Raw genomic sequence first — 23,390 nt, 5'->3', positions numbered from 1 at the left:
GAGTGAGTTTATAGGGTTCCACCTACTCTGCGCATTTATGTCTGGTGTGCAGCTGGAACATCTTGAAACTGCTTCTTTTTAAGGAATCAAACTTGAGCATATGGAAGTAGAAGCAGGGGAGGAGATTACGAGGTGAGTTGAGCAGATTTTCAACCAAGTTTGCAAAGATGGGACTCCTGAACCTTTTTCTTCCTACTATTATGTTACTGAAACTTGCATAATTCATTCTATGCACAGAACTTCAGTTTATTTGGGATAAATTTGTAAAGCTCTTCGTATCTGGTCTTTGGATATGCCTACTTCCCAGTTCTTTTTCTTCTTAGGGAGCAGTTCAGCTTCTCAGACATTACCAAAAAAAAAAAAAGTTCCATACAAAACTTTATTGAATGTATCTCAATTTTGTAAATGAGGTGAACAAAACAAAATCCCAATAGCAACTGCTGCAATATAAAACCCAAGCCACCTGCCTTAGTCTCAAACAGCCTCTTCACAAAGTCTGTACTTCTATACCTAGGCCACAAGCAGTTTATCAATCAAGTAAATGCTTCTAGCTTAGCAGTTGCCTCACAACATATCTGTTTTGAGGAAGCAGTGCTGGGAAAGAACCCTTGAGAAGGGAAATTCTCACATTTTGAACTGGCATGGGAAGACAAACCCAGGTTGCTCAATACACTGGAAGAGGAAATAGTGTGTTCTGAAAATGCAAACTGAACTGTCAGCATAGCCCAGTTCACTACACTGTGCCATGTCCCAGACAGTGAAAAATCTGCAAGTGTGCACAAATATGGTGCTCCTTTAATTGGGTCAAATGCATGTGAGTATTGAGCGTGGACCCATTCTTTGCTCTTAATAAAGGATTTTGAAACATACCATCCGTGATCCAGCAACATAAGATCCATGATCCAGGGAAGCTGGGTTAGGGTAAGGGCTTGCTTCTCTCTGAAGCCACCATTGCCTACCATGCCAGCACAGGCTTTGCTCTAAATGAACACCACATATGCTTGCCTGATCAGTCCTCTGAATATTTTCCTCTCTTCTTCTTCTCTTGTAATTTATGCTCTTTGCCCTTTGTTTTGGTGCTCTCTAATTCAAGACTAAATAGTTTAGTTTTAAGTTTGCTTGCTCCTGTGGTTGATTGTCTTTGGTTCGGTGTCCCCAGTCGAGATAAGCGTCTGCATCTCATTCCCTGCTCTGTCATGGACTGCATGAGACACTCCTGATTCTGGGTTACCATTTCCTCCCGACTCCAGACCAGAATATTAAAACCTGCCAGAAAAAAGTGACATTTTTAGGAATTCTGCTTTGGAAAGCAAAATAAAAAGTACATTCTAAGAGCTCTGACCATCACCAGCGAAAATAAAGGAATTGTTCACATGATGCTGACACAAACGCTTTGCTTATATACTATGCAAAAGAATGAAACTTTACTATCTCTCCTCTTTCCCCCATCTCTCTTCCCACTTTCTTTCCCACCAAACCCATATTGCCTGTAACAGTAATGTGTCATTCTGAATGTGGCTGACCTGTAATAAGAAATATCTGACTTGAAAACAGAGACTCTGTATGTACTATTGTTACCCAAGTACATATTTTAAATGGTGATTATGATGATGATAATAATAATAATAATAATAATAATACATCCAAGAGCTCAGACATTGTCTGCCAGACCTGCTTAATACCCAGCTACTAAAGTTTAATGGAGCAATTGGCTTTTGATGTTAGATCTACAAAGTCTCATTACAGGAACAGAATCCAAAGTACTAGCTAATAATCAGGTATATCGGTAATTCATCTTTCCCAACACTTAACAGTACCTTTAAGTTAGACACCTATGCCTGAGTATTTTTTTTATTTTGTATTTTCAAACACCTCTTAACACTTTATAAACCTCTTTAACACTGAAGACAGTTTCTTAGTGGTTTATAAAATTGTGTGTGTGTGTGTGTGTGTGTGTATGCGCCCCTGCAATTATGTGTAGTATATATATGGAGAGCGAGAGAGAGCAGACAAGGAAACTGAGAAACAATATTAAAATACAATACAATAAAATCCCCCAAAACAAACACAAAGTGGCAAATTATAAAAGCATCTTAAGAGTCAATGATCCCTTCCCCCTCCCTTGACTCACAATATACAGCATTTATCTCAATGACACACACACACACCACATCCGAATTCTGTCTTACATCCACTCAAATCATACATCTGCTGCTCATTCAGTATCACTCATTCCATTCTATTCTCACACATCCACCAGCTCACACACACAATCCACATACTAACTCCCACAATATCTCCCACTCAGTCACTAGTCATTATCACCAATCACACTGTGCACTCAGCTAAAAAGGCACTGCAAAAACACCAGAAGACAATGAAGCTACAGCCTGACTGAATCGTAGAAAATAACAAAACTAATTGCAACCCATTAAGCACAGATTTACTGCTCCTAACAGCAATCTGCCTGTCACTCAGGTTGCTGTCTCCCACCCAAGACTCCCCACATGCCTCGTTCTCGCCAAGGAATCCTGATACACCATTTACTTAACACCTGGTGTTTCTCCCCTGTCCCTTGCTCTCTTGCATGCCTTTATTATGTTGCCAAATTAACTCCAAGCAAGGAAGGGTCCACTTAAGATATGAAGCAGACTGCTGGAAACTAGCAAAAGTGTACAGGTTCTGTCCACAATCCTTGGTACAGTGTAACAGACAAAGGCACTGGTATACTGGTACTGCTAAAACGTTTATTTGTTCCAGGTGCTAGGTAAATTTACTTAAAGAATCCATCTAACTGCCAAGGTTAATTTATTCTGGGCCTTCTGTCTTTTGCATTACTGCCTAAAAGGCCAATAGATGGCAGCAGTACTCTCAATAGACTGTTCCACCCTATCATTTCTAAGCTAAAGAACAAAGTAGTCAAGGGTCAAAGTACCGTATTTTTCCATGTAAAAGACGATGCTTTTTGCTTTAAAAAAAAGGCAAAAATTGGGTGTCATCTTATATATGGATAATGAATGCAGATGGGGGACAGGTGATTAATGGCAGCAGCAAGCAGGAGATTGGCAGCGGTGATTGGTGGTTGTGGCAAGGCCTGCTGGCGATTAGCTGCAGCAATTGGGAAGGCAATCGGTGGCTGTGGCGAGGCGGGTAGGCAATTGGCGGTTACGGCAAGTGGGCAGGTGGGCTGTTGGCGGCTGTGAGTGGGCAGACAATTGGCGGTTGCGGTTAAGTGTGCGATCGGCAGTGACTGGCAAGCGATCAGAAGTAGCTGGCAGGTGGGGGAGCGATTGGCAAAAGTGACCTCCCCCATCCCCCCCCCCCCCAAGCTAATCAATTTCTTAATTTTGGGTTAAAAAAAATAGGGGTCGTCTTATACATGGGGGCATCTTATTAATGGAAAAATACGGTAGGTATGACGGACAGCAAGAGATTGCATGTGGAAATACACAAAACTGGCCCGTTCACATGCTAAGCAGGGACTGGTATCTTTAGCAGCAAGAGGATCCCACAGGAATGGGGTGATGAACTCTCCTCAACCTCATATTTTCTGTTTCTGGCTCGCTTCTGGTAACAAAGCCAAGAAGGTGGCTGGAAGGTAAGGCATGGGAAGGGTTCAGCACCACTCTCTCTTGTGCTTTTATTGTTAAAGTACCACCCATTCTTCTGTGTATGTGAACATGTAAACAGTCTTGAAATACAACTTTTGTTGTTGTTGAGGAAAGGTGGGATAAAAATGTCCCAAATGAACATCTAGAGTTATAGGTATAGCCACAAAATCCCACCCCATTGTCAGCATGCTTTTATCTGGAGAGTGCCTGATTGTTTTTATCTGGTGAGAACAGTGGTCCATTATCAAATGTGCAAGACTAAACCAACCACTCACCCATTCCAGAAGCCAGTGTGTCTCCCATAGGATTGAACTTATTGAGCTGCAAATGTAAACACAATAATGCATTGTAACAGTGTCGGTTGTTCACTTAACATCTTCAATCAAATAAAAAACCAGAACATTCTGGACAGAGAAATGCCCAGCACTGGATGTGGAAAGAGTTTTGCACAAATCAGCAGAGCTTTAAATAGCAGGTCTCTCCGCCATCCCCCACCTACGTTATCACGAGATGCGTATGGTGACAAGAAGCAAAGGAATAAAAAGATTTTTAAAAGCCTCCTGCAGAAAATTAACTGATGGATCTAACCAGGAGCCTCAGTGAGCGGCTCTCTTGAAATCTGGCTTAGGAAGAGGCAGCTCTGGCAACAGGAGATAAAACATTTCTTCCACCACAAGAATGGAAATGAACCTCTGCCTCAGAAACTGCATGGGCGCACAATTAAGATAGATTTTTTAAAAAAACCCAGGGCTCTGATTTCAATTCTGAACATCTGGTGTGGAAATAAACAACTCAGGTATTCTTTCCCACAGCCCACACACCAAATGAATTGACATGAACTTTGTTTATTGAAGTTTGGAGACAGCTGTGCATCTCCTCATTTCTGGAGTTTAGGAAACGAAAGGCATGCCTCTGGAGGAAAGGGTGGGGCTATTACAGTAGTCTGTCCAGGCATTCAGTGGAAAGGCTGGAATTTGCAACATTGCAAATGGCTAGTTCAGCAGCTCTTAAAAAAAGACCAGCTAAGAAAACCTAAAAAAATACAAATGTCTCTGCTACAGTTCACAAACATGTTCATCAGTGGCAATGACAAAAAACTGATTCTGATGACCTTGACCCTGCAGAAAGTGGAAGGTGCCTCTTCCTCCCTGAGGTCTCCACACAATGTAGAAACTCTGACAGCTCTCACACATCAAATGCATAGACACACAATCATAGAATTGTAGAGTTGGAAGGGACCACCAGGGTCATCTGTTCCAAGCCCCTGCAATGCAGGAATCTTTTGCCCAACATAGGGCTTGAACCCACCACCCTGAGATTAAGAGTCTCCACCGACTGACCATACCTAAGTCATCCGACATGTACAGAAAACTCCGGGGTGGGGAAGGGGTTTCATCTCTGACCTTTGGATGATTCAGTAGCAGCAAGAAGTCTTGTTGCTTCCAAAGAACTCCCAGGTGCAACATGGGGTCAGAAGTGAGACATAGAGGAAGGTCAGAGTAATGGAAACCACAGGTGCTGGCTACCAAGACAAGCTAAAATGTGTGAAGCCCTGGCCACATCCAGTACAATAGAGCAGTCCAGGTTTCAGAGGATTTCTCTCCATTAGGCACTAGTGGTCCTACCAAAAAGTGGTAACACAGGGCCTCCCCACCCAAGTGAACTCCTGCTGTGAATATGTCTGTCCTTAAAAAATAGCTGTGTGAGCTATTCTTAAAGAGAAGCCCTGTATTGGAGGCAAACATTTGTCACAAGCAAACCCATCAATCAGTTGCACCATATAAGAAAAGACATAATTATTTCCCTAACCCCACTTTTTTGGGGTGGGGGCACAGTAGGTCTTTGGACATGCTATCTACACTTACCGAGATAATTCCAGATGCATTTGGATCGTGCAGCTGGCAAACCATCTCCCCACTGTTTCCATCAAATATGTCAATGGTTCTCAACTCGCCCACTGTGTAGCTTGGGAACCTAGGGTCTGGGTAACGACCCACCACAATGAGGTCATAGCGAGGATGCCATGTCGCCTAAAATAAAGAAGAAGTGGTTAAGCAAGGTCAGTGCTAAACTGATACGTGTTACAGAGGACTAGGATGACAATGACAACAACAGTCTTATCAAGTGCTGGCGTTCTGTGGGTCATCCAGATTCAGCTCATACCCCTCACATGGGAGCAAACAAACTGCAGACCTTTCAAGGCATCATAATGTAGCAACAGAATTTCCATAGGTTCTTACTAACCCTACCACTTGGAACTTGTGTACAAATCTAGGGAGACTTTCTGATTACAACTAGGTGCCACTGCCCTAGGATTCCTTCTGCCCAACCCTGCCATCAGCAATGGTCTGCTGTCACTGTCTAAGGTTGTATACTGGAACGCTTATTTATATAGATCCATAATCAGAAGCAGAATGAACCACTCTCCTCAATATCCTATACTTGAATCTATACATATAGAAAGAGCCTGTCCATAAGGCTCCCAGCAATTTTCCATATAGGAGTTGTAGGATGCTTTTCTTCTTAACTCTCTGCTCTCTGCATCAAATGGGCCACGCCCCCAGGTCAACACTCCTATTTCTTCACCTTGATAGGTGTAAGGTGCTGGAACTGCCGATGGGGATGTGAAATCAAATGCTGGGGTTTGGACCAATCAGAAGAGGAATAGACCCGGATTTCATTGTACTGGTCAGTACTCAGTAGCTTAGCCCCATCCGTTGGGCTGAAATATGCTGGGGAGGAGGGGGAGAAAACAGGAATATGTATAAATGTATTGTGGCCAATAACAAAATAAATTACCAATGAAATATTATATTTATATATTATATTTGCAGCTATGATTACTATCTCACTATGCTTATTATTATTATTAGTCCTGTAGAAGAATTATAATAAATGTGTAATTGTTGAGTGAGGGTCTCTTCTAAAACAGACAAGAGCAACATTTGAATATGTCCTAAACAGCACCAGTTATAGACATAACTAGAATGTAACAAGCAATCTTATCTGGGAACAAAATGCTGAATTTCCACCAAAATCAACCAAACTATCTGCATAAATCCTTAAGTACCACTGATTTCAGTAGGTTATCGGTGTCTCTAAATTCAGTTTCCTTGGACTTAATTAAATAAATTCACACTGACTTCATTTTTAGTTTACCACACACTTTTTAAACAAGACTTGCAAGATTCACAAACTAAAAATGTGAAATCACAATTGCAGAATTTGGGGAGGCAGGGACTGGTTTAGAATTCAGTGATTTTGAAGTAACATTTAATATAAATCTTGAATATTGTACTTGGATATTTGAAATACATAGTGTGGCCTAAACATCTCAAGTTTTATTTGGAATCTGTTTTCAGATGCCAAAATACTGATTGCAAGTAAATGGCCTAATCAAAGACCTCCTATGTTGACGGATAGGGAAATCATTACTATGATGTGGAATTTGGCTGAAAAGATGTGCCTTTAAGAGATGGTAAACAATTCTTGTTACCTTTTATTTATGAACACAATTAAGACATTAAGAATAAGATTTTATCCATGTTATACAAGTGTTGCATTTTTTTTAACATGGAAAATAATAACTAAGCCACCACCTCCATTATTTTCTGTTGTTGTTTTTATCTTGTAGGGCTAACATTTCTATTAAAACTTCGATTTAAATTTTAGCAAGTCTATAGACACACCCTGTATAGACACACATTTCCTCTTTTTGACAAGACATGTGAAACTATGACATGATTAGGACTAGTGTCCCCACACATCTTCCAATTTCCTTCACAATTTATGCCAAGGTTTGAGGGCACCTTATAATGTGGTTGTATCTCATTTTATCCAAACAATATTGTGAGGTAGCAGGACTGGCATTGACCTTTACAAGGCCAACAGTTGGTATAGTGAATGCAAGGTGGAAAGACAAAGGCATGTGGCAGTAAGCTGAAACACGCACAAGCCAAGAATGGTTAGGTGGCGGAGTATAAGTCATGAGCCACTTTGCTATCTTACCTGCATTAACGGGTTTATCATGTGGAAGTACATGAAGAGAACTTGACTTGTCCTTAATGTTTCTCAGATCCCAGATCTTTACTGTCTGATCCACAGAGGCTGTAGCTAAGAGCCAATCACAGTGAGAATTGAATTCCACGTGAGTCACTTTCTTTTTGTGCAGTTTCAGGTTCCATACCTGCAGTGGATAAAACAAAAGCCAAAATGCATTACAGCTACAGAGCAAGAGATTAAGACATCAAACATACTTTTCTAGGAGATGGTAAAACCTCTTTTTAAAAAAAAAAAAAAATGATATGGAAGACAGGAGAATATATGCTTGTATTCTAAATCAGCCTAATAAAGACAATTCCAAAACTCTACCGGAGATCAAAGATTGATCTAAATAAGGAACTTCCAGGTTCTCCTCCTGGGGAATATGATCTCTGTAGTAAAGGGAACCTATGGTTCTCCAGATGTTGTAATACTACAACTCCCATAATCCTTGATCATTGGCCTTGCTGGTTGGGGCTGACAGGAGTCCAAAATAATCCATGATATATATTCTAAGTCAGGGCAACATTAGGCAGATGTTAAAAATACCAAAAACCTATGTATGTCTGATCAAAGCAGGCTGTAAGGCAAAGAGGAGGGGCACACTAACCTTTTCGCCCTCAGTACTGAGCAGAACTACGTTGCCCACATTATCACCTGTCGCCACAGTCCGGCAAGTTGCAGATACATCAACACTGCAGTACCAGAAACTAAAAAAGAAAGAAGTACAAATTCAGAATGTTCACCCCCTATATGTATAACTAAGGTGGTTCTCTGTTCTTAGCAGAATGGAAAAACAGTATTTATATAAATAATGGAATCACAGCTGAGCTGAACTGAACCCTAGTGGCATTCTGATGTGGGATCAGTGTTGGATTATTTATCAAGTAGTGTAACAAACCCAACAGGAATCACTTGGAAAGACCAAGCACACTTTTTAAAACATTCATAATGTGTATCGCATCAGTTCTAAGTATTTGAAATGAACACCAATTTTAAGTGTTGGAAAAGGGGTAGATAAGTTTGGACGTCGTGAAACACAGGAACCCAAAGCTAGCCCAAGACACTTCACTGCCTAAAGTATAGGTCAAGATGGCTTACCACCATCACACACACACTCACTCCCATTCCATGGATACAGAAGCTGAGCAGACTGGCAGATGACTCTTATTTCAGCACTGGGGGTGAGACAGTGTCCACCACACTCCAGAGCAACAGGTTAGCTTAGGGGGCAGGAAATAGGGGCAGAAGGCAGACCTTGTGGCACACACTGCTCTTATAGGGAAATAGTTGAGGGGCTCAGAAAGTAGAGCAAGGGGCTTCTACTACTGCCCTAAAACATTTGCCAATATATTCTGCCCAATGGTAGGGTTTGCCCTGCAAGTGTGAGAGTCACACTTTCTGTGGCAGATGAGATTGCTCCTTATCTTTCACATGCCTTCCAGTGAACCTCCAGAATGCTTGAAAAAGAAACTGTTATGTACTGAGTTGAATAGGATCCAAACTGCAGCAGTATGATTGGTTGGCAGGAACCACCCAATCATGCTGCTGCATTGTTCTAGGACCAATCCGACTGCTGCATTCTGAATCCTATTGTTCTAGGACCAATCAGACTGCTCTTTATTCAGCTCATAGTGGTGAGGAGGAATGAAGAGCATGAAATCACTTTGCGACTCTGAGTATATTTCAGAAACCCAGATCTAAACAAGCATTAGAATTCTATACGTTCCTCTTTCTTTGAGCATATCGCACGCTACCTCCCAACACTAACTCCCAAACATGAGGTGCAATTTATATCTTCAAAAAGTTTCCCTTCCTGTATTACTTTGTTTTAATGGGAGACATGCAGCTGATAAACGTGCCTGCTATATGAAAGCAGACCTTATTGGCTCTGATGCACAGTCACGCTCTCTCAGTTCGGGACAATAGGCAGTGTAAAGATAAAACCCCAGAACCTGTCTTGTTCACTCTTCTTTGAGCATACGTGACATGGTTAGAGTGCTGCAGTTTGTAGAAGTCCTACTGAAAAAGTTGTTTGCCTTCTCTATGTGTCAGGTGTGCTATACAGGGTATGCTATGCACCCAAGGAAAGAGGGATTTCCAGGATCCTACTCAACACTCCATCAAGCAAAACACTACTCAAGTGCTCATGCCCACGAAAAAGCCAAACTATTATGCACAACAGTAATCATATTCCAATCCACATGATCAGAAACGTATCGCCTCCCATAGGCCCGGGGAAACAGCCCAAGCAAATGCTAATAATCTGTCCTGGCACATTCAAAGGAAGGGTAAAGGAAATTTATGAGCTGAACAACGACACTGCCCTTCTGACTCCTCACCAAACATCATGGAATTCATGGTCACAGACTGGGGTGCGGGAGATCACTTGCGCTGGTCGGCCCTCAAGGTGCTGTAGACTAAGGGTGCCATCCCCTGATGCCACATAAAGATTTGCCGACTCAAATGGGCTGAATTTCATGCCTCCAAGAGAGTCTCCTGGGCCTTTCTGGAACACAGATGGGAAGAGGAGAGGAATATGCCTAAGTTACTGCGGAAGGATGGGAATAGGCAGTCAGCACAACCTGGCAGAGATGCACTGAGTTCAGGTTCTAGGTGAATTCACACCTACCTACTTAATACTGAACATTGCACCTTGTACAGTACTAGCTCTGAACTAGTTAATTTCTCAGATGCTGCATGCAAATTTCTTTCAGAAGTTCCACTTCAAAAATGTTGAGAAGCTATACAATATCCTCTTCAAAAGCAATTTTAAAAAAACTAAGAGAGAAATACTAAGCCATCTGTGTGCTAGTAGACTGGTTTATCAAGCTCCTTCTTGCGGAACTATTAGTATTGACTTTCTACTCTTACATTCTTTAACACTTCCAGTACCTATTTAAACATAGAGCAAACAAAGAACTTTGCAGACCTAGGATAATTCTGAGGACAACATATAACATTATGTCTCAAGTCACGACACACACCCTCCGTCTTTAAACTAGTACTAAATATTCCCAACTGTGTATAGAAAACGCAAATAAGTTCTGCACCTTTATGATAAAGCCAGGCAACTTCCCACATATTAAAAACTTCCCTTCAGCTACATTAAGGTTCCTCTTGTTCCAACTAAAGGATGTAAATGTGGCAACTGCAACTTGATGTCCCTCCACACAATTGAAAAACCAAGAATAAATTGGAACACTATTCCATCCTATTGAACCTCAGCACTGAAATTGTCCATTTTATGTTTCTAGGAAGGTATTCGTTCACAACTTCTCTGCAGCTGCATCCAGTGCATTGTTTATTTTACTTCTCAACAACCATTGGAGCTTCTGGAGATTCCATAGCGTAGAGGAAAACTAATCTAATTCCATCAATCTTCGCTTTGCTGCAACAAAATGTGAAGACTTCACCCAAAAACTTATGTCACATTTATTCTTTTACACAAAGACCTCCATCTGTGGAGGGGTATAAAAATATTACATGAGGATATCCAAGCATGTGTCTGTTTTGCTTCTGATATATGCTTCAGATAACTACTGTGAGAATCAGGTTCCTGATGCCTGAATTGGGAGGAAAATAAAACACTCATGCAACCAAACCTACATTCAGGCCGACACAGATAAAAGTTTATTCACACATTCTTCCCAAAGCTGGTGTTAATATCAGTATCAGGACAAAGTAACATCAAATAAAGTGCTCAATGAAGTTTCAAGAGATCCTAAGATAGCTTAAGAACAAAAAATGTGAAACTGGTAAGCATTCAAAATGAACCCAAAAACAAGGGATATGGTATCACAAGATGCTGACAAAATAAAGATGAAAAAAGAAGAAGAAAAGAAATCCTAATGTATCTCGGTCTATTGTCATTGAAGGCTTTCCTCAAGTGTCAAAATGAAAAGCAGCCTACAGAGATCTGTGTTAACAGCATCACTTATTCGCAGCTGGTAACTAGTTGGATGCCACAAGATTCAACAGACTTATTGTGGCAAGAACGTTTGTGAAGAGCCCACTTAATCAGATGCACCTCTTAATAGGTGCTTAGATGGATGCTTAATAGATGCACTACTTAAAGGTGCTACAAGGCTCTTTTTTGTGTTTGCTCATAATCCGAAACACTGGTGCCCAGAATAAATGTAAATTATAATACTGAATGTGTATGTTTCATTTGTAAATATAATTCAAAACAGGCTTAGGAACACAATAAAATAATTTCCACTCCTTTGTCACGTGCACAGGGGAGTTCCCAAACTACCAATCTCCTACCACATTTCCAACACTAATTTGTTCTGTTATGGCTCTTTATCTATCTATTCATTACAGTATGTTTGTTATTGCTTGGGTATACGTCACATTTACAGACAGATCATGCACAATTAAGGCAAGAAATTCAATCTGATGCATATTTGGGAAATATATCTCTGCCAAATGAGAAAGAACCCTTTAGGCAAAGAGATAGGCTTCTGCAAAATGATTCACTATGTTTTCCATAGCGATATCAAATTGTACACTGTTTTCCTCCACATGGTTTTTTTACTTATGTAACCTGCCTTAAGGGCCAGTTTCAGGGGGCTAAAAGATAAAGTACATGATTAAAGCAAATAGTAGCGATTCGAGAAGAGCAAATCATTCACATTCTGAGTGAATAACTCTGGTAAGACCAGGGTGAGGGCTGACCCATGCCGAAATTACACCACTTCCTCTGTTTTGTTGCCTTCTAATACTAGAAGCAGTGAGAGGAGGGAAAAACTTTTATCACATCTTACTCCCAGTTGTCGGTACTGGTGAAGACTCGAATTGTATTTCCATTAAAATCCTGCAGGGCAGTAGTTCCAGCAACTGATGAAGTGTACAGCTCACTAGGGTTAAAAGGGTTAAACTTCATTCCTGTGATGGCCCCTCCAGTTCTCATCTATAATGAATGGGATGAATAAAAACAGAAAGCCACTCAGAGATGAGGAAGAAGGAAAGTCCCTCTTGTTATCTCATCTAACACCAGTACAAGGCAGCATTCATCTTTATGTGGCATTAGCCAAGCTGAACAAATATTCTCATAGGGAAGAAGTTTCCTCTGGCCAATACCATTTCTGTTAAATAACTGCCATGTTGAAGAGCAAGCCTGCAGAACTCCTGGCACCATCTACATCTTGAGTGGTTTGGCTCATCTTCTTCTCAGGGTTGCCACTAAACTGTTGAAAGTCACCTACTCAACCTCTTTACAAGAATGGGTTGTTCTGTGAACAGTTGCTAAAGGACTGAACCTAAGGGTACTAGTGGTGGGAGTAGGGAAAGGGATAAAGGATAAGACTGCAGACAAGTAATGTCCCAATGGAGGGAGGGGGTACTATATATGAAGAGTTTCAGGAGCTCAATTTGGGGGCTGAATTATTACCTTCTTGTGAAGATTTGGGAGGATAAAATGTAACATGGAGGTGATGCCTGGAAAGCTGTTCTGGATGATAAACAACAGCTTGGGAACTCTGAAACTTCCATATTCATTGTTGCCATAATACTCGCCCTTATTTTTGTTTGATAAAGGTGCAAATGAAAGTCCAATGTCATGGTTCTGCCCAGAGTATTAGTCTTATGCTTTTGTGAGCTTTACTTTGGAATGTCTAAGACGATATTATTTTTAAAATCTTTGCTTGAATACAGACAGATATACAAATCATAGCAGCTCAGTATCCTTGGAGAAGACTTGGAATTCTCAAGGAAGCTATTTTCTTCCTCTGGGTTTGCTCAACCTTTAAAAAAGATGAAGTTCACTCCACAGATAAACACAAGTGTATTTTGCCAAGCCATTATTAACAATTCAAAGCAAGGCCGCTGAAAAATATTATTTCATTTGCAGGGACCTCATTCCTTCAACTTAATGAAGTACTTTCACATCTAACAAAGCATGAAGCTGAAGTAAAGAGTTAAAACAAATAAAAAACCTCTCCAAATACGTATGTATTTTCTATTTTAGAGTAAAAATTATCTAACTCAAATATGTAGCCAGATCATTCCCTTGTATAGAAAGCTGGGAAATTACAACACAGATTTCTCCAGTGCAATAGAGTTCTAACTAGAAGCCTTCATCATTAATCTACATACCGCTCTAACACAGAGCTTGCATACACACTGCATTCGATCTTTACAATGACTTACCCCTTTTATGAAGCAGCTTTTATTAAGCATTTCATAGTCCCAAAGGATGATGTCTCCACCTTTGGAGCCCACAGCAACTGTGCTGGGGTGCGTTGGGTGCCATTCCAAGCATGTAACCCTCCTGTCAAAGGGACTTGCTGTGCGGAACAGGCGGTACGAATAGAGGGAACGTACAAAGGGCACCTGAAGACACTGTTACAAAGACAATGAGAGAAAGAGAGAGATAAGCCCTGCAATTTCCATATACTCAAGTCTGTGCTACTCTTCCAACTACTTTATACTGCTAACAGGTTCAACTGTGGACCATACAGTGGTACCTCGGTTTAAGTACTTAATTTGTTCCAGAGGTCCGTTCTTAACCTGAAACTGTTCTTAACCTGAAGCACCACTTTAGCTAATGGGGCTCCCTGCTGCCGCTGCGCCACCAGAGCATGATTTCTGTTCTCATCCTGAAGCAAAGTTCTTAACCCGAGGTAATATTTCTGGGTTAGCAGAATCTGTAACCTGAAGCGTATGTAACCTGAGGTACCACTGTATCACACTACATGCATCCATATGTATTTTCCCTCTGATTTTCTTTTTTAACAGAAAACAACCTCTAGATCAGGTGTGGATCAGGAAGCTTTTTGGCCAGATCTTCATCTCCCCACACCCTGCAGGCTAACTTTGATAGGTGAGTCAATGAGCTGTCAATCAGCTGATGTCATAATGATGTCATAATGTTGTCAACATGCATTTCTGCATCTAGATGATGCAAGCTTCACCAGAGGTACAACAAGGGGAGCTGTGGAACTCTTTACCTGCCCGTTTTTCTACTTTAAATTGTTCCCCTCCCCAGCTGGTTTTCTCCAGAAATGATAAAGGGAAAAGGAATATGGTGAGAAGATGAGCAACACGACAATGAGAAAGTATTATCCTGTCCATACAGGGGCAAGAGTGAAAAGAAATGGTACTATGTATTTCCAGAATTAAAGGCTTACATTTGATGTGGTGGAGCAAAGGAAAGGTTTGTAGACAGCCATAGTTTAGTGTTGCATCTCATCATAGCCTTAATGCTATGAGCCTGAGCAAAGCACTACAGTCACACACTCACCCCTTCTCCTCGCCTCCTCCTGTATGGCTAAATCAGCAGAATTTACGTTAGCTTTTAAAGAATCCCAGCTTAGTTACAATTGGACCAAGGATGTTGTTTTTATAGAAACTCCAGTTAGCCTATCAAAACAGGCCAGCTTCATAACCCATGGTTTCAAGTTGACTTGTTATGAAACTTACTAGAGTTTTGTTTTAAACCAGGATTCCTGGTTCAAAAATAATGCTAAGCCAATATAGTTTAAAAGTGGAACTATGCTCTGCCAGTATCCCTCTCCCAATTGCACAGGAGGAAGAGGATGGAGAGTCAGTCTTTCTCAAGCTCATTCTAGCTAAACCATCATTTAGCATTATGTGCAAATGCAACCAGAGTGTCATGCAGTCAGGTGGATTTTAAAAAAGGAAAAATCTACACATGGCTGTATTATGCATACTATGGAGAAGGGAACATAAACATAGGTCACAGAGTCAATAATAACAGAACTGTAAGTCTTTTCTCCTCCACACTACTATGCAGAGTATGCATTTAGATAGAAATAGAAACTGCAGGAACCTCAGGTGTTCAGCCAGTTTGTAAGGAAAAACACCTACCTTTCTGAGCTGTGTCCCAATAGCACCACCCAGCATATTCTGATGTAGATAATGGACAATGTTCTTCTGTGTCTCTCGCTGATGGAAGAACACTCCTGTTTTTCTGACCATGGATCCATGGAAAGCTTCTCCTGCCAGACAACAGCAAAAGTTATATTACTACCTACTTACATGCTCACTTAGGACAGATTTCAGGTTTTTAAAAAATAAAATAAAAATGGACACATACCCCAAACTGGAGCCAGGTGCAACGAAACAAAAAACATACTTTAAAACAAATTCTAGTCAGTTTTCAAAACAAGCCACTTCAAATCATGAGTTATAAGGCTCGCTTGTTAAATTAACCAGAGCCTATGGTACTATGAACCAGAACTGCAATCTCTGGTTTAATTGTAACAAGCCAGGATTCTGTGAAAGCAAAATAAAGCACTGCTGAAGTCTCTTGCTGGACATGTTGAAGGAGGTAGGGAGTATACAAGTCCAAGTTTGGGTTGGACTCATTCCAGCTTCTTACACATTTAATGCTAAACTACTACATGCAAAGTACTCCACTGAGTTCAATGAGGCTTATTCTTAGGTTAAGTATGAATAGCATTGCAGGCTAACTCTCACTACACTAGACTAGGAGCAGCAGACTTCGGCAACCACTACACAGCGGGTGGCACTGTGGTCTAAACCACAGAGCCTAGGGCTTGCCAACCAGAAGGTCGGCGGTTCGAATACCCACGACGGGGTGAGCTCCCGTTGTTCGGTCCCAGCTCCTGCCAACCTAGCAGTTCGAAAGCATGTCAAAGTGCAAGTAGATATATAGGTACCACTCTGGCGGGAAGGTAAATGGTGTTTCCATGCGCTGCTCTGGTTTGCCAGAAGCAGCTTAGTCATGCTGGCCACATGACCCGAAAGCTGTCTGCGGACAAACGCCGGCTCCCTCGGCCTATAGAGTGAGATGAGCGCCACAACCCCAGAGTCATCCGCAACTGGACCTAATGGTCAGGGGTACCTTTACCTTTACTTTACACTAGATTAGGGGCAGCAAACATGGGCAACCACTGGTTAGGTAGGCGTATAATATGAGTGGTTCAAGTTTCTGAGCTACACAAACTCTTCAGCTGGCTGGGTGTTAACCAAAAAAAAAAAGGGGTAGTGAGAAGACTATGCAAGGAAATAACAATGGCTGCAACAGGCCTGGAAAAACCACAGAGGCTGTATTTTGCCCCCTTTCTGAACTGAAATAGGTTAACAGTCAATATTGGTCTACCAGGTTAAAAATGAGCTAAAAAGTAAGGTAGCTGGAGACATCATTCTTAAAGCACAGTGGAAGAAAATAAGTATTGGTCCAATTTAGGATAAAAGCACAATATTCCAGATACTTCCAAAAGCATGAGAACATAAACCCCAGCCAAGCCCCCTGGAGTTCCTGCAGAAACAGAATATTCCAGGTTTGTTCTGTAGCCTACAGAAAATGTGCAGAGCTATTGGCAGGCTGTTCTCAACAAACAAACCTGCTGACTCTTCATGGAAAAGTCTAAAAACACTGTTGTCCAGGGAGAATTTTGCTGAGCAACTCAGCTTGGGATTTGTTTTCGAACATTGGTTCTGTGTTTTCTGTTTAATCACCAGAGACATCTACAGCAACACAGAATCTGATTGCAACATGTCTAATCACCCCCAAAGCAAAGGAATACGGCATATTGCAATTTCTTAGGAGTCAGATGACAACAGTCCTCATCATGAGGTAGAAGCAGATCAAATGAAACTCTTGAAACATGTATTTTTGCAAGGAAGGGTCCATAATAAAACAAAAGTGTTTCCTTAGTCAACCAAAAGGAGAGAATATTAAGGATGCAACCCCCATTCTAATATCAGCAAAACTCCCCATGGATTTTAACTGGCCTGGTAAATCTCTATGTCACAGCAGCTGTTTAAAATATAGATCTTCTTGCTGTTTAAAATATAGATCTTCTCCATTCATATGCAAAGCAGTGGGGCTGCTACTAAAAGGGGGCACAAACAGAGGTGTTGAGTGCTCCCCCATCCCTGGCAAGTACTTTTCTTATAGTCAGTCTTACTTTAAACCAGAGATTTCCAAACTATGTGCCGTGACACCGTAGTGTGTCGGCTGCAGTGTGTAGGTATGTCACGCGAACACTTCCTGCGCTCTTCCTGGGGCTGGAAAGGGGGTAGTTTAACCTCTGGTTTCCTAGTAAAACTGAATTGCTGTGTTGCAAATTGATGCATGTCTAAAAAGTGTGTCACCAACATGAAAAGTTTGGAAAGCTCTGCTTTAAACATGGAGCATGAGAGTGCCTGAAAAGGGTTTAAACATTCCACACTCTACTGGCCCTTTCCACCACATGAATGGGGCAGACCCAGATTTCAAAAGATGCAGCCTCATTACTGCCACATACAGTATTGGGTTTCTGTCATTCCGCAGCTGGGAGACTCCTCTTCAGAGGACAACCTGTACTCCCCAGCACTACGACAAGCCTGGGATCAGACTCAGGCTGAGATGAGGCCATCCACACCACAAGTGAGTTCAGCCTCTGGGGTTAAATGTGCACAAGTTCTGAGCCTGGAGGAGAGAGGGCACCTCAAATGCTAGACAAGATTCACCTCATTAGAAGGGCCTGACTGCAGACAAGCACTCCATAGGGGCCAATGAGACTTCTGGATGAAGGCAGCTGATAGGAGTCATCTGGATTCAGGGTGGGAGTCCAGCACTTCCAGCTCAAAACCCCCCTCATATTTGGCTGGAAGAACTGCTGGAACAATACCTTTGTACCAGAACTGTGACAGATTTGACTGACTGACTAGCCTAAGCCTGACCTCAGACCTGTCACCTGCCATGCCTTTGTCTGCCCATGGATTAAACTTGAAGATGACCTCAGACTATCCTGAGCTTGCCTCTCACTAGACTTTTTGTTTTAGGCCTTGATTACTGGGACCATAACCTTGGATACCACTTCTGCTTGTGCTCCTGTCAGTATTGCCTTAACCCTAACCCTGTTCCCTAAAGAAACTAGTGAGAGCAGGACAGCCCCATTTTGAACATGCATATGTGCAATGCTTTTACACTTCTAGCCTTATCTGCACTATTGAGAGACTTCTAATGTCAAAAGACTTTTAACACAGAGAGTTATATTTGGACCTGCTTATATCATGAAGATTATTTATTTAAGAGGCTTTATTTTCTAACGTTTTTCGGGTTGTACAAAGCTTCATCTTCTTTTTAAAGCCAGTGCAGTTTTTTGAACAATACTCGTAAAATAACATTCAAACAGAAACTAAGTGAAGAGTTAAAATAGGTCCATAAAGGGAGATATGGAAAAGATAGATTAAAGTGCTTTTACCAGATAAATTGGAAAGGCAAAATATACTGGACTGCTGAATGGGATAAATAAGTCTCAAGGAAAACTGACCAAATGTTCCTGTACTTGTCTTTGTGTTCACATCAATGCATTACTAGTTCAAATAAGGAAAGGGGGTGTAAACCATTCATTCACTGTTGTATGGAAAGGAACAGCTTCTCCTTCCAGCATTGAAGCACCATTCATTTCTCTGACCCTGGAGCACACATGACTCAGGGCCCAGTGGTAAATTCCAAATAGCAGGAATGCAATTGTAAAACATGCATATATCTGAAATATAATGAAGTTTGCAGGACTAAATTAAATAATTACCAGAACATTAACTCAAAAAGTGTTACAACTGAGCAGCCCCACATGAAGCGACAAAGAATTTGATTTCTGCTTCACATTGCTGTACAAAGCATACTTTTAAAAATCTCCCAATTTTACTATGTGGGGATTAAATTACCTTTGTTAGTTAAGAAGCAAACCACCAAAACAAGCCGCATTTATTACTATTTTGGCCTAGAGAGAAGCAAAAGGCTTGCAGGAAAAATGACAGGGGAAAAGATTAAATATGAAGAGATCAAATTACATGTACCCATAGTCTGTTAGCAATAGCAACTATCAGAACAAACAATATCAACAGAATCAAATTGCATTAGCATTACATAGACACATATGAGAAATGTATGTTTTAAGGCCTTACCCATTTTTTCCACAATCTTGGGGGCTTTTTTCACAAGTAATTTATTTGCATATGGCTCATTTTCCAGCTCTCTGGTGTCTCGCTTCCTTTTCCCAGTTGTTTTTGCCTCTTTTTCTGATGGACACTCAGGAGACTTTTGTAGTTTCTTGTCCCTTGACTGCTTCCCAGGGGCCATTCTGGTAAATCACTGAGAAAGACCAACAGAGTGGGGGATATAGTCATAGAAGAACTCTTTAGATTCTTAAGAAAAGTAGCATACATTTTTTAAGTAGCTTAAAATGGAAGTAAACAGCAAATGTAACATGAGATTTCAAGCCCCACCATTTCATAAATCCTCACCAATACTTTATTATTATGAATTCTCTTTCTACATTTATATCCCAATTTTCTTCCATCATGGAACTCCAGATAACATGCAAAAGTTCTGAGGAGGTTCTGAGGAAGTGTGACTAGCCCAAGGTCACCCAGCAGCTGCATGTGGAGGAGCAGGGAAGTGAACCCGGTTCACCAGATTATGAGTCCACCGCTCTTAACCACTACACCACACTGAGTTTCCTTTCTGCAGGATCCAACAACCCCCTCAGTTTCATTTCTTCCCAGAAACTAAGGATTGCTCGCTTAGTATTGTATAGGTATTCTTCTCCCTTCCCTTGATCTTAAGAGGATAAGAGCAAGGAATATCAGAAAACGAAGAATTGCCATGAAATTGCCATAATTGAAGTTGTTCAATCTCTGAAACATCAGATGTTAGTAACTGACTGGATGAGGGCAAAACAGACTGAAGCTTAATCGAGACAAGACAGAGATTCGGAACAGATAAAGTACTTCATTATGCAGCGCAGAGTTAAACTATGCAATCAACCTCAATAAAATAATATTCTTGTGTACAGTCTATAGATATTTTAACTTGAAGCAGTCATAAGGTGTTTAATTATTCTACAGTTGCATTTCACAATCATTATTATTTTTTAAATTATTATTAAATTTATTACCTGCCCTTCATCAACAGCTCCCAGGGTGGGTTACAACAATTTAAAATTCATTGTTAAAAACAGGTCAAACAAATAGTCACAGGAAAAGGTTGGTAACTTGAAACACACACACATCTCAGATGTCAAATGCTAGGGTAAATAAACAACCGCCCAGTAATGAGAAGCAGACCGGTAGTGGTTGTAAGCAGGGGGAGATGAAAAATCAGAGTGGGGTGGGACTGCGTTCATATCAATTATTCTCAGCAGGAATAAAACCTCATTTAATTCTGAATAAAACATACCAAAACGAACTGACTATATATTATTCTGTAAAGACAACATGCCTGGGGGGTGAAATAATGTGAAATAGCGAAAGCACTTTGACAAACATACTCCAGTATCCTCAATCCAGCTTCTCCTGTTTTTCCCCCTGCTGCTCTGAGGGGCTTCTCCCAAGTCCCAAGTGGGGAGGAGGAGGTCAACATTCATTCGTCTGATTGCTTAGGGACAGTCCTTAACAATGGTGCTGCCTGCAGAGTGCCAAAGCATTGAAGCTACCTCCACGTTTTGTGCCCTTTCTTCAGAAATGGCCAAGTGATTTACTTTTTTATAAAAAAATGAAAGTGAAAAATTGGGAGGGGGTTTTCTGCTGGTCTTGGGCCCCCCAAATCCTACCCCTTTTATGCATCTGTTAGTGGTCCTGGGTCAACCTGTATTGAAAAGGCACTGGAAGCAAATGTAGCCAAATTATGCCACTTCCTGCTCTTTCCAAATACATTTATAATAGTTTCCTAATGGCCATATGATATTTAATGACAAAGCAATTTATTTTACCACATGTTTATTATCAAAATAGATAAGTACAAGGAGTTGTGGCATAGCTAGTGGGTGGAGGTGTACGAGACCCTCAGAAAAACCCTGTTTAACACCTTGTGTTGTCAGTGTCCTTAATAATAACGATGATGATGATACTTTGGGGCAATATTCAATAGCTAAAAAGCTCCCCTGACTGGGCAGCTCTAGGACGCTGGAGACAGAGACCTTCCTGCAGAAAAAAAAACTGGTCTTCAACCCCTGCAACCCTGAAATACTACACCACTGATTTTAACACATAAAATATTTTCACCAGTCTGGAACAATAGCTAAGTGCAATGATCAGAAAAGGAAGGAAAAAAATCAAGAAACCACCATATAAGCAAATACTGCAAGGGGGGCTGCTCCTCCTCTCTTTCTTCCTCAAATACAGCCCGTGAAACAACTTTCAGTTTTATGTAAGTTCAATATTATTAGCATACCAGAGGCGGGCCAGATAGTACAAAGCTGCCTAAGTAGAATCGCCCGCCCTCCTCGCCCTGGACCAAAACGAAAAAAGCCCACCACCTTTCAAGGTGAGGGGACTTGGAAATAAGGTTGGGGGCAGCAAGGCGGAGCCTGAAGCAAAGAAGGAGGTCCTTGGCGTCGGATAGCGAGAAGCAGGGAATGCAAGCGAAGGGGAGGGCTGTGTATCCTCCGAGGGGGGAAAGCGCCTCCCGAGCGCGGGAGCCTCCGCCACAAGTTGCAAGGGGTGCAAAAGGGAAGCGGTAGCCAAGGGCACCCCCTCACCTGAACTCCCTTGACCGCACGCTCCTTGCTAACGAGGCCGCCCTGGCTGAGGAGTGGATGGAAAAAAGGCGCGGGAAGAAGGAGCCGCCTCCTCGCCGGTTTCATAACCTGATGGGGGGGGGGTAGAGGAAGGAGGGAGGGAGCCGAGAAGAGCTTTACGCGGGAAATTTAGTCGGGTTCCGGCGTGGCTTCGGATTGGGAACCGTGTGGCTGGCAGGCGAGCAGGCAGCCTCCCTCGGCTGGGCGCTTTCTCTTTCCTCTCGCCGGAAGGAGGCGCCACGAAATGGTCTGCAGCTGCACCGAGAAAGAGCTCGCCCCGCGGCCTTATGTTTACGTATAACCTAAACAAGCTATAGCTTAGGGCCCCACTCTCTTGGAGCCCCCCCCCCAAAAAAAAATTAAAGGGGGAAAAACCTGGGCGTACATTTCCAAAATACAAGATAGAAAACAAATAAAACCTACAGCAACATTGTTTTGTGTTGTATAGGATCCTATTGGTTATGTGCAAATGGCTTTAGATACCTATTAGGTCCATAAATTACCATATAGCATATGTTCAACACAAAAAACAGCGACAATTTTTTGTTGACAAAGGACAGCTGGACATATTAAGGGCCCCACTACCTTCAGTAGCTTTGGGCCTCATTAAACCTTAATCCGGCCCTGGTTGAACCAGAATTTGGCCCTGGCGCCTGATTGATTTGTTCTTTAAATCGTAGGAAGAGAGATATAGGAGGGTGGTTGCTTCTTTAAGTGCCACCGGGAAGCATCCTGGGGTGGGGAGGGGAAATAAGTTATCTGAGCGTGTGCAGAGTGCCACAGCCATAACCACTGGCAGCTCAAGTGCATAAACAGGTTCGGCCTGCACCATACTCCAGCCCTGGAATCAGTTAGCATAGGAGCCAACTCCTAGGGGCCGAGTGGGTCTTCGCCCCCTCCACCCCAAAACTGATGGGCATTGCCATTCAAATTGAGTGCACTGTGTCATGTGATTGATTATGCGGGTGCGGCTTACCTAGGTTCACCCCCCCCCCCCAATATTTTATTCAAGTTGGCACCCCTGGCACTTGGAAACTTGTGGGAAAGTGGAGGTTGGGAGATAAATCCCTAAAAATGAAATAAATCCATGAATATCGTATGCTACATTTGTGACATTGTTTATTCCAGCTCCTACTGGACGACACTCGTGGACATGGTGCAGTAGCGTATAAAAAGCTGGAAATCATGGAAAGTTCCAAGCCAGCATGGATTCATATATGAATGTTTCCTCATTTAA

The 23,390-nt window shown here is 41.8% G+C and overlaps 1 protein-coding gene across 3 annotated transcripts; it reads right to left on the bottom strand.

The window, feature by feature from the left end:
* Positions 1–365: 365 nt before the first annotated feature.
* On the bottom strand, positions 366–22,882 carry DDB2 (damage specific DNA binding protein 2). 3 transcript variants are annotated; one of them, XM_083457086.1, is made up of 11 exons: positions 22,739–22,882; positions 19,542–19,728; positions 15,486–15,616; positions 13,806–13,997; positions 9,995–10,161; positions 8,263–8,362; positions 7,620–7,797; positions 6,198–6,343; positions 5,477–5,641; positions 3,887–3,932; positions 366–1,266 (listed from the first exon to the last, which is right to left on the bottom strand). In XM_083457086.1, the coding sequence occupies exons 2-11, from the start codon at positions 19,714–19,716 to the stop codon at positions 1,010–1,012; spliced, it is 1,557 nt and encodes a 518-aa protein (XP_083313212.1). In that variant the 5' UTR covers positions 19,717–19,728; positions 22,739–22,882; the 3' UTR covers positions 366–1,009. The 3 variants fall into 3 exon arrangements, with proteins under 3 accessions (XP_083313212.1, XP_083313213.1, XP_083313211.1); XM_083457087.1 differs by lacking the exons at positions 9,995–10,161; positions 22,739–22,882 and adding exons at positions 12,422–12,567; positions 22,115–22,362; XM_083457085.1 differs by lacking the exon at positions 22,739–22,882 and adding an exon at positions 22,115–22,362.
* Between the last annotated feature and the right edge of the window lie 508 nt (positions 22,883–23,390).

Source organism: Podarcis tiliguerta (genome assembly GCF_965153285.1).
Source record: "Podarcis tiliguerta genome assembly, chromosome: 1".
NCBI lineage: Eukaryota > Metazoa > Chordata > Lepidosauria > Squamata > Lacertidae > Podarcis > Podarcis tiliguerta.
Note: the sequence above shows the minus strand (reverse complement) of the source record. Positions and strands in the feature narration are given on the sequence as shown.

What these genes read in the sequence shown, in the direction of transcription:
- DDB2 (XM_083457086.1), bottom strand. Translation starts at nt 19,716, where the DNA reads ATGGCCCCTGGGAAGCAGTCAAGGGACAAGAAACTACAAAAGTCTCCT. An exon ending in CAAGATTGTGGAAAAAATGG is followed by an intron (nt 15,617 to 19,541) that starts GTAAGGCCTTAA and finishes GTTGTCTGGCAG; the next exon opens with GAGAAGCTTTCCATGGATCC. An exon ending in TGATAAACCCGTTAATGCAG is followed by an intron (nt 6,344 to 7,619) that starts GTAAGATAGCAA and finishes CCTCCTCCCCAG; the next exon opens with CATATTTCAGCCCAACGGAT.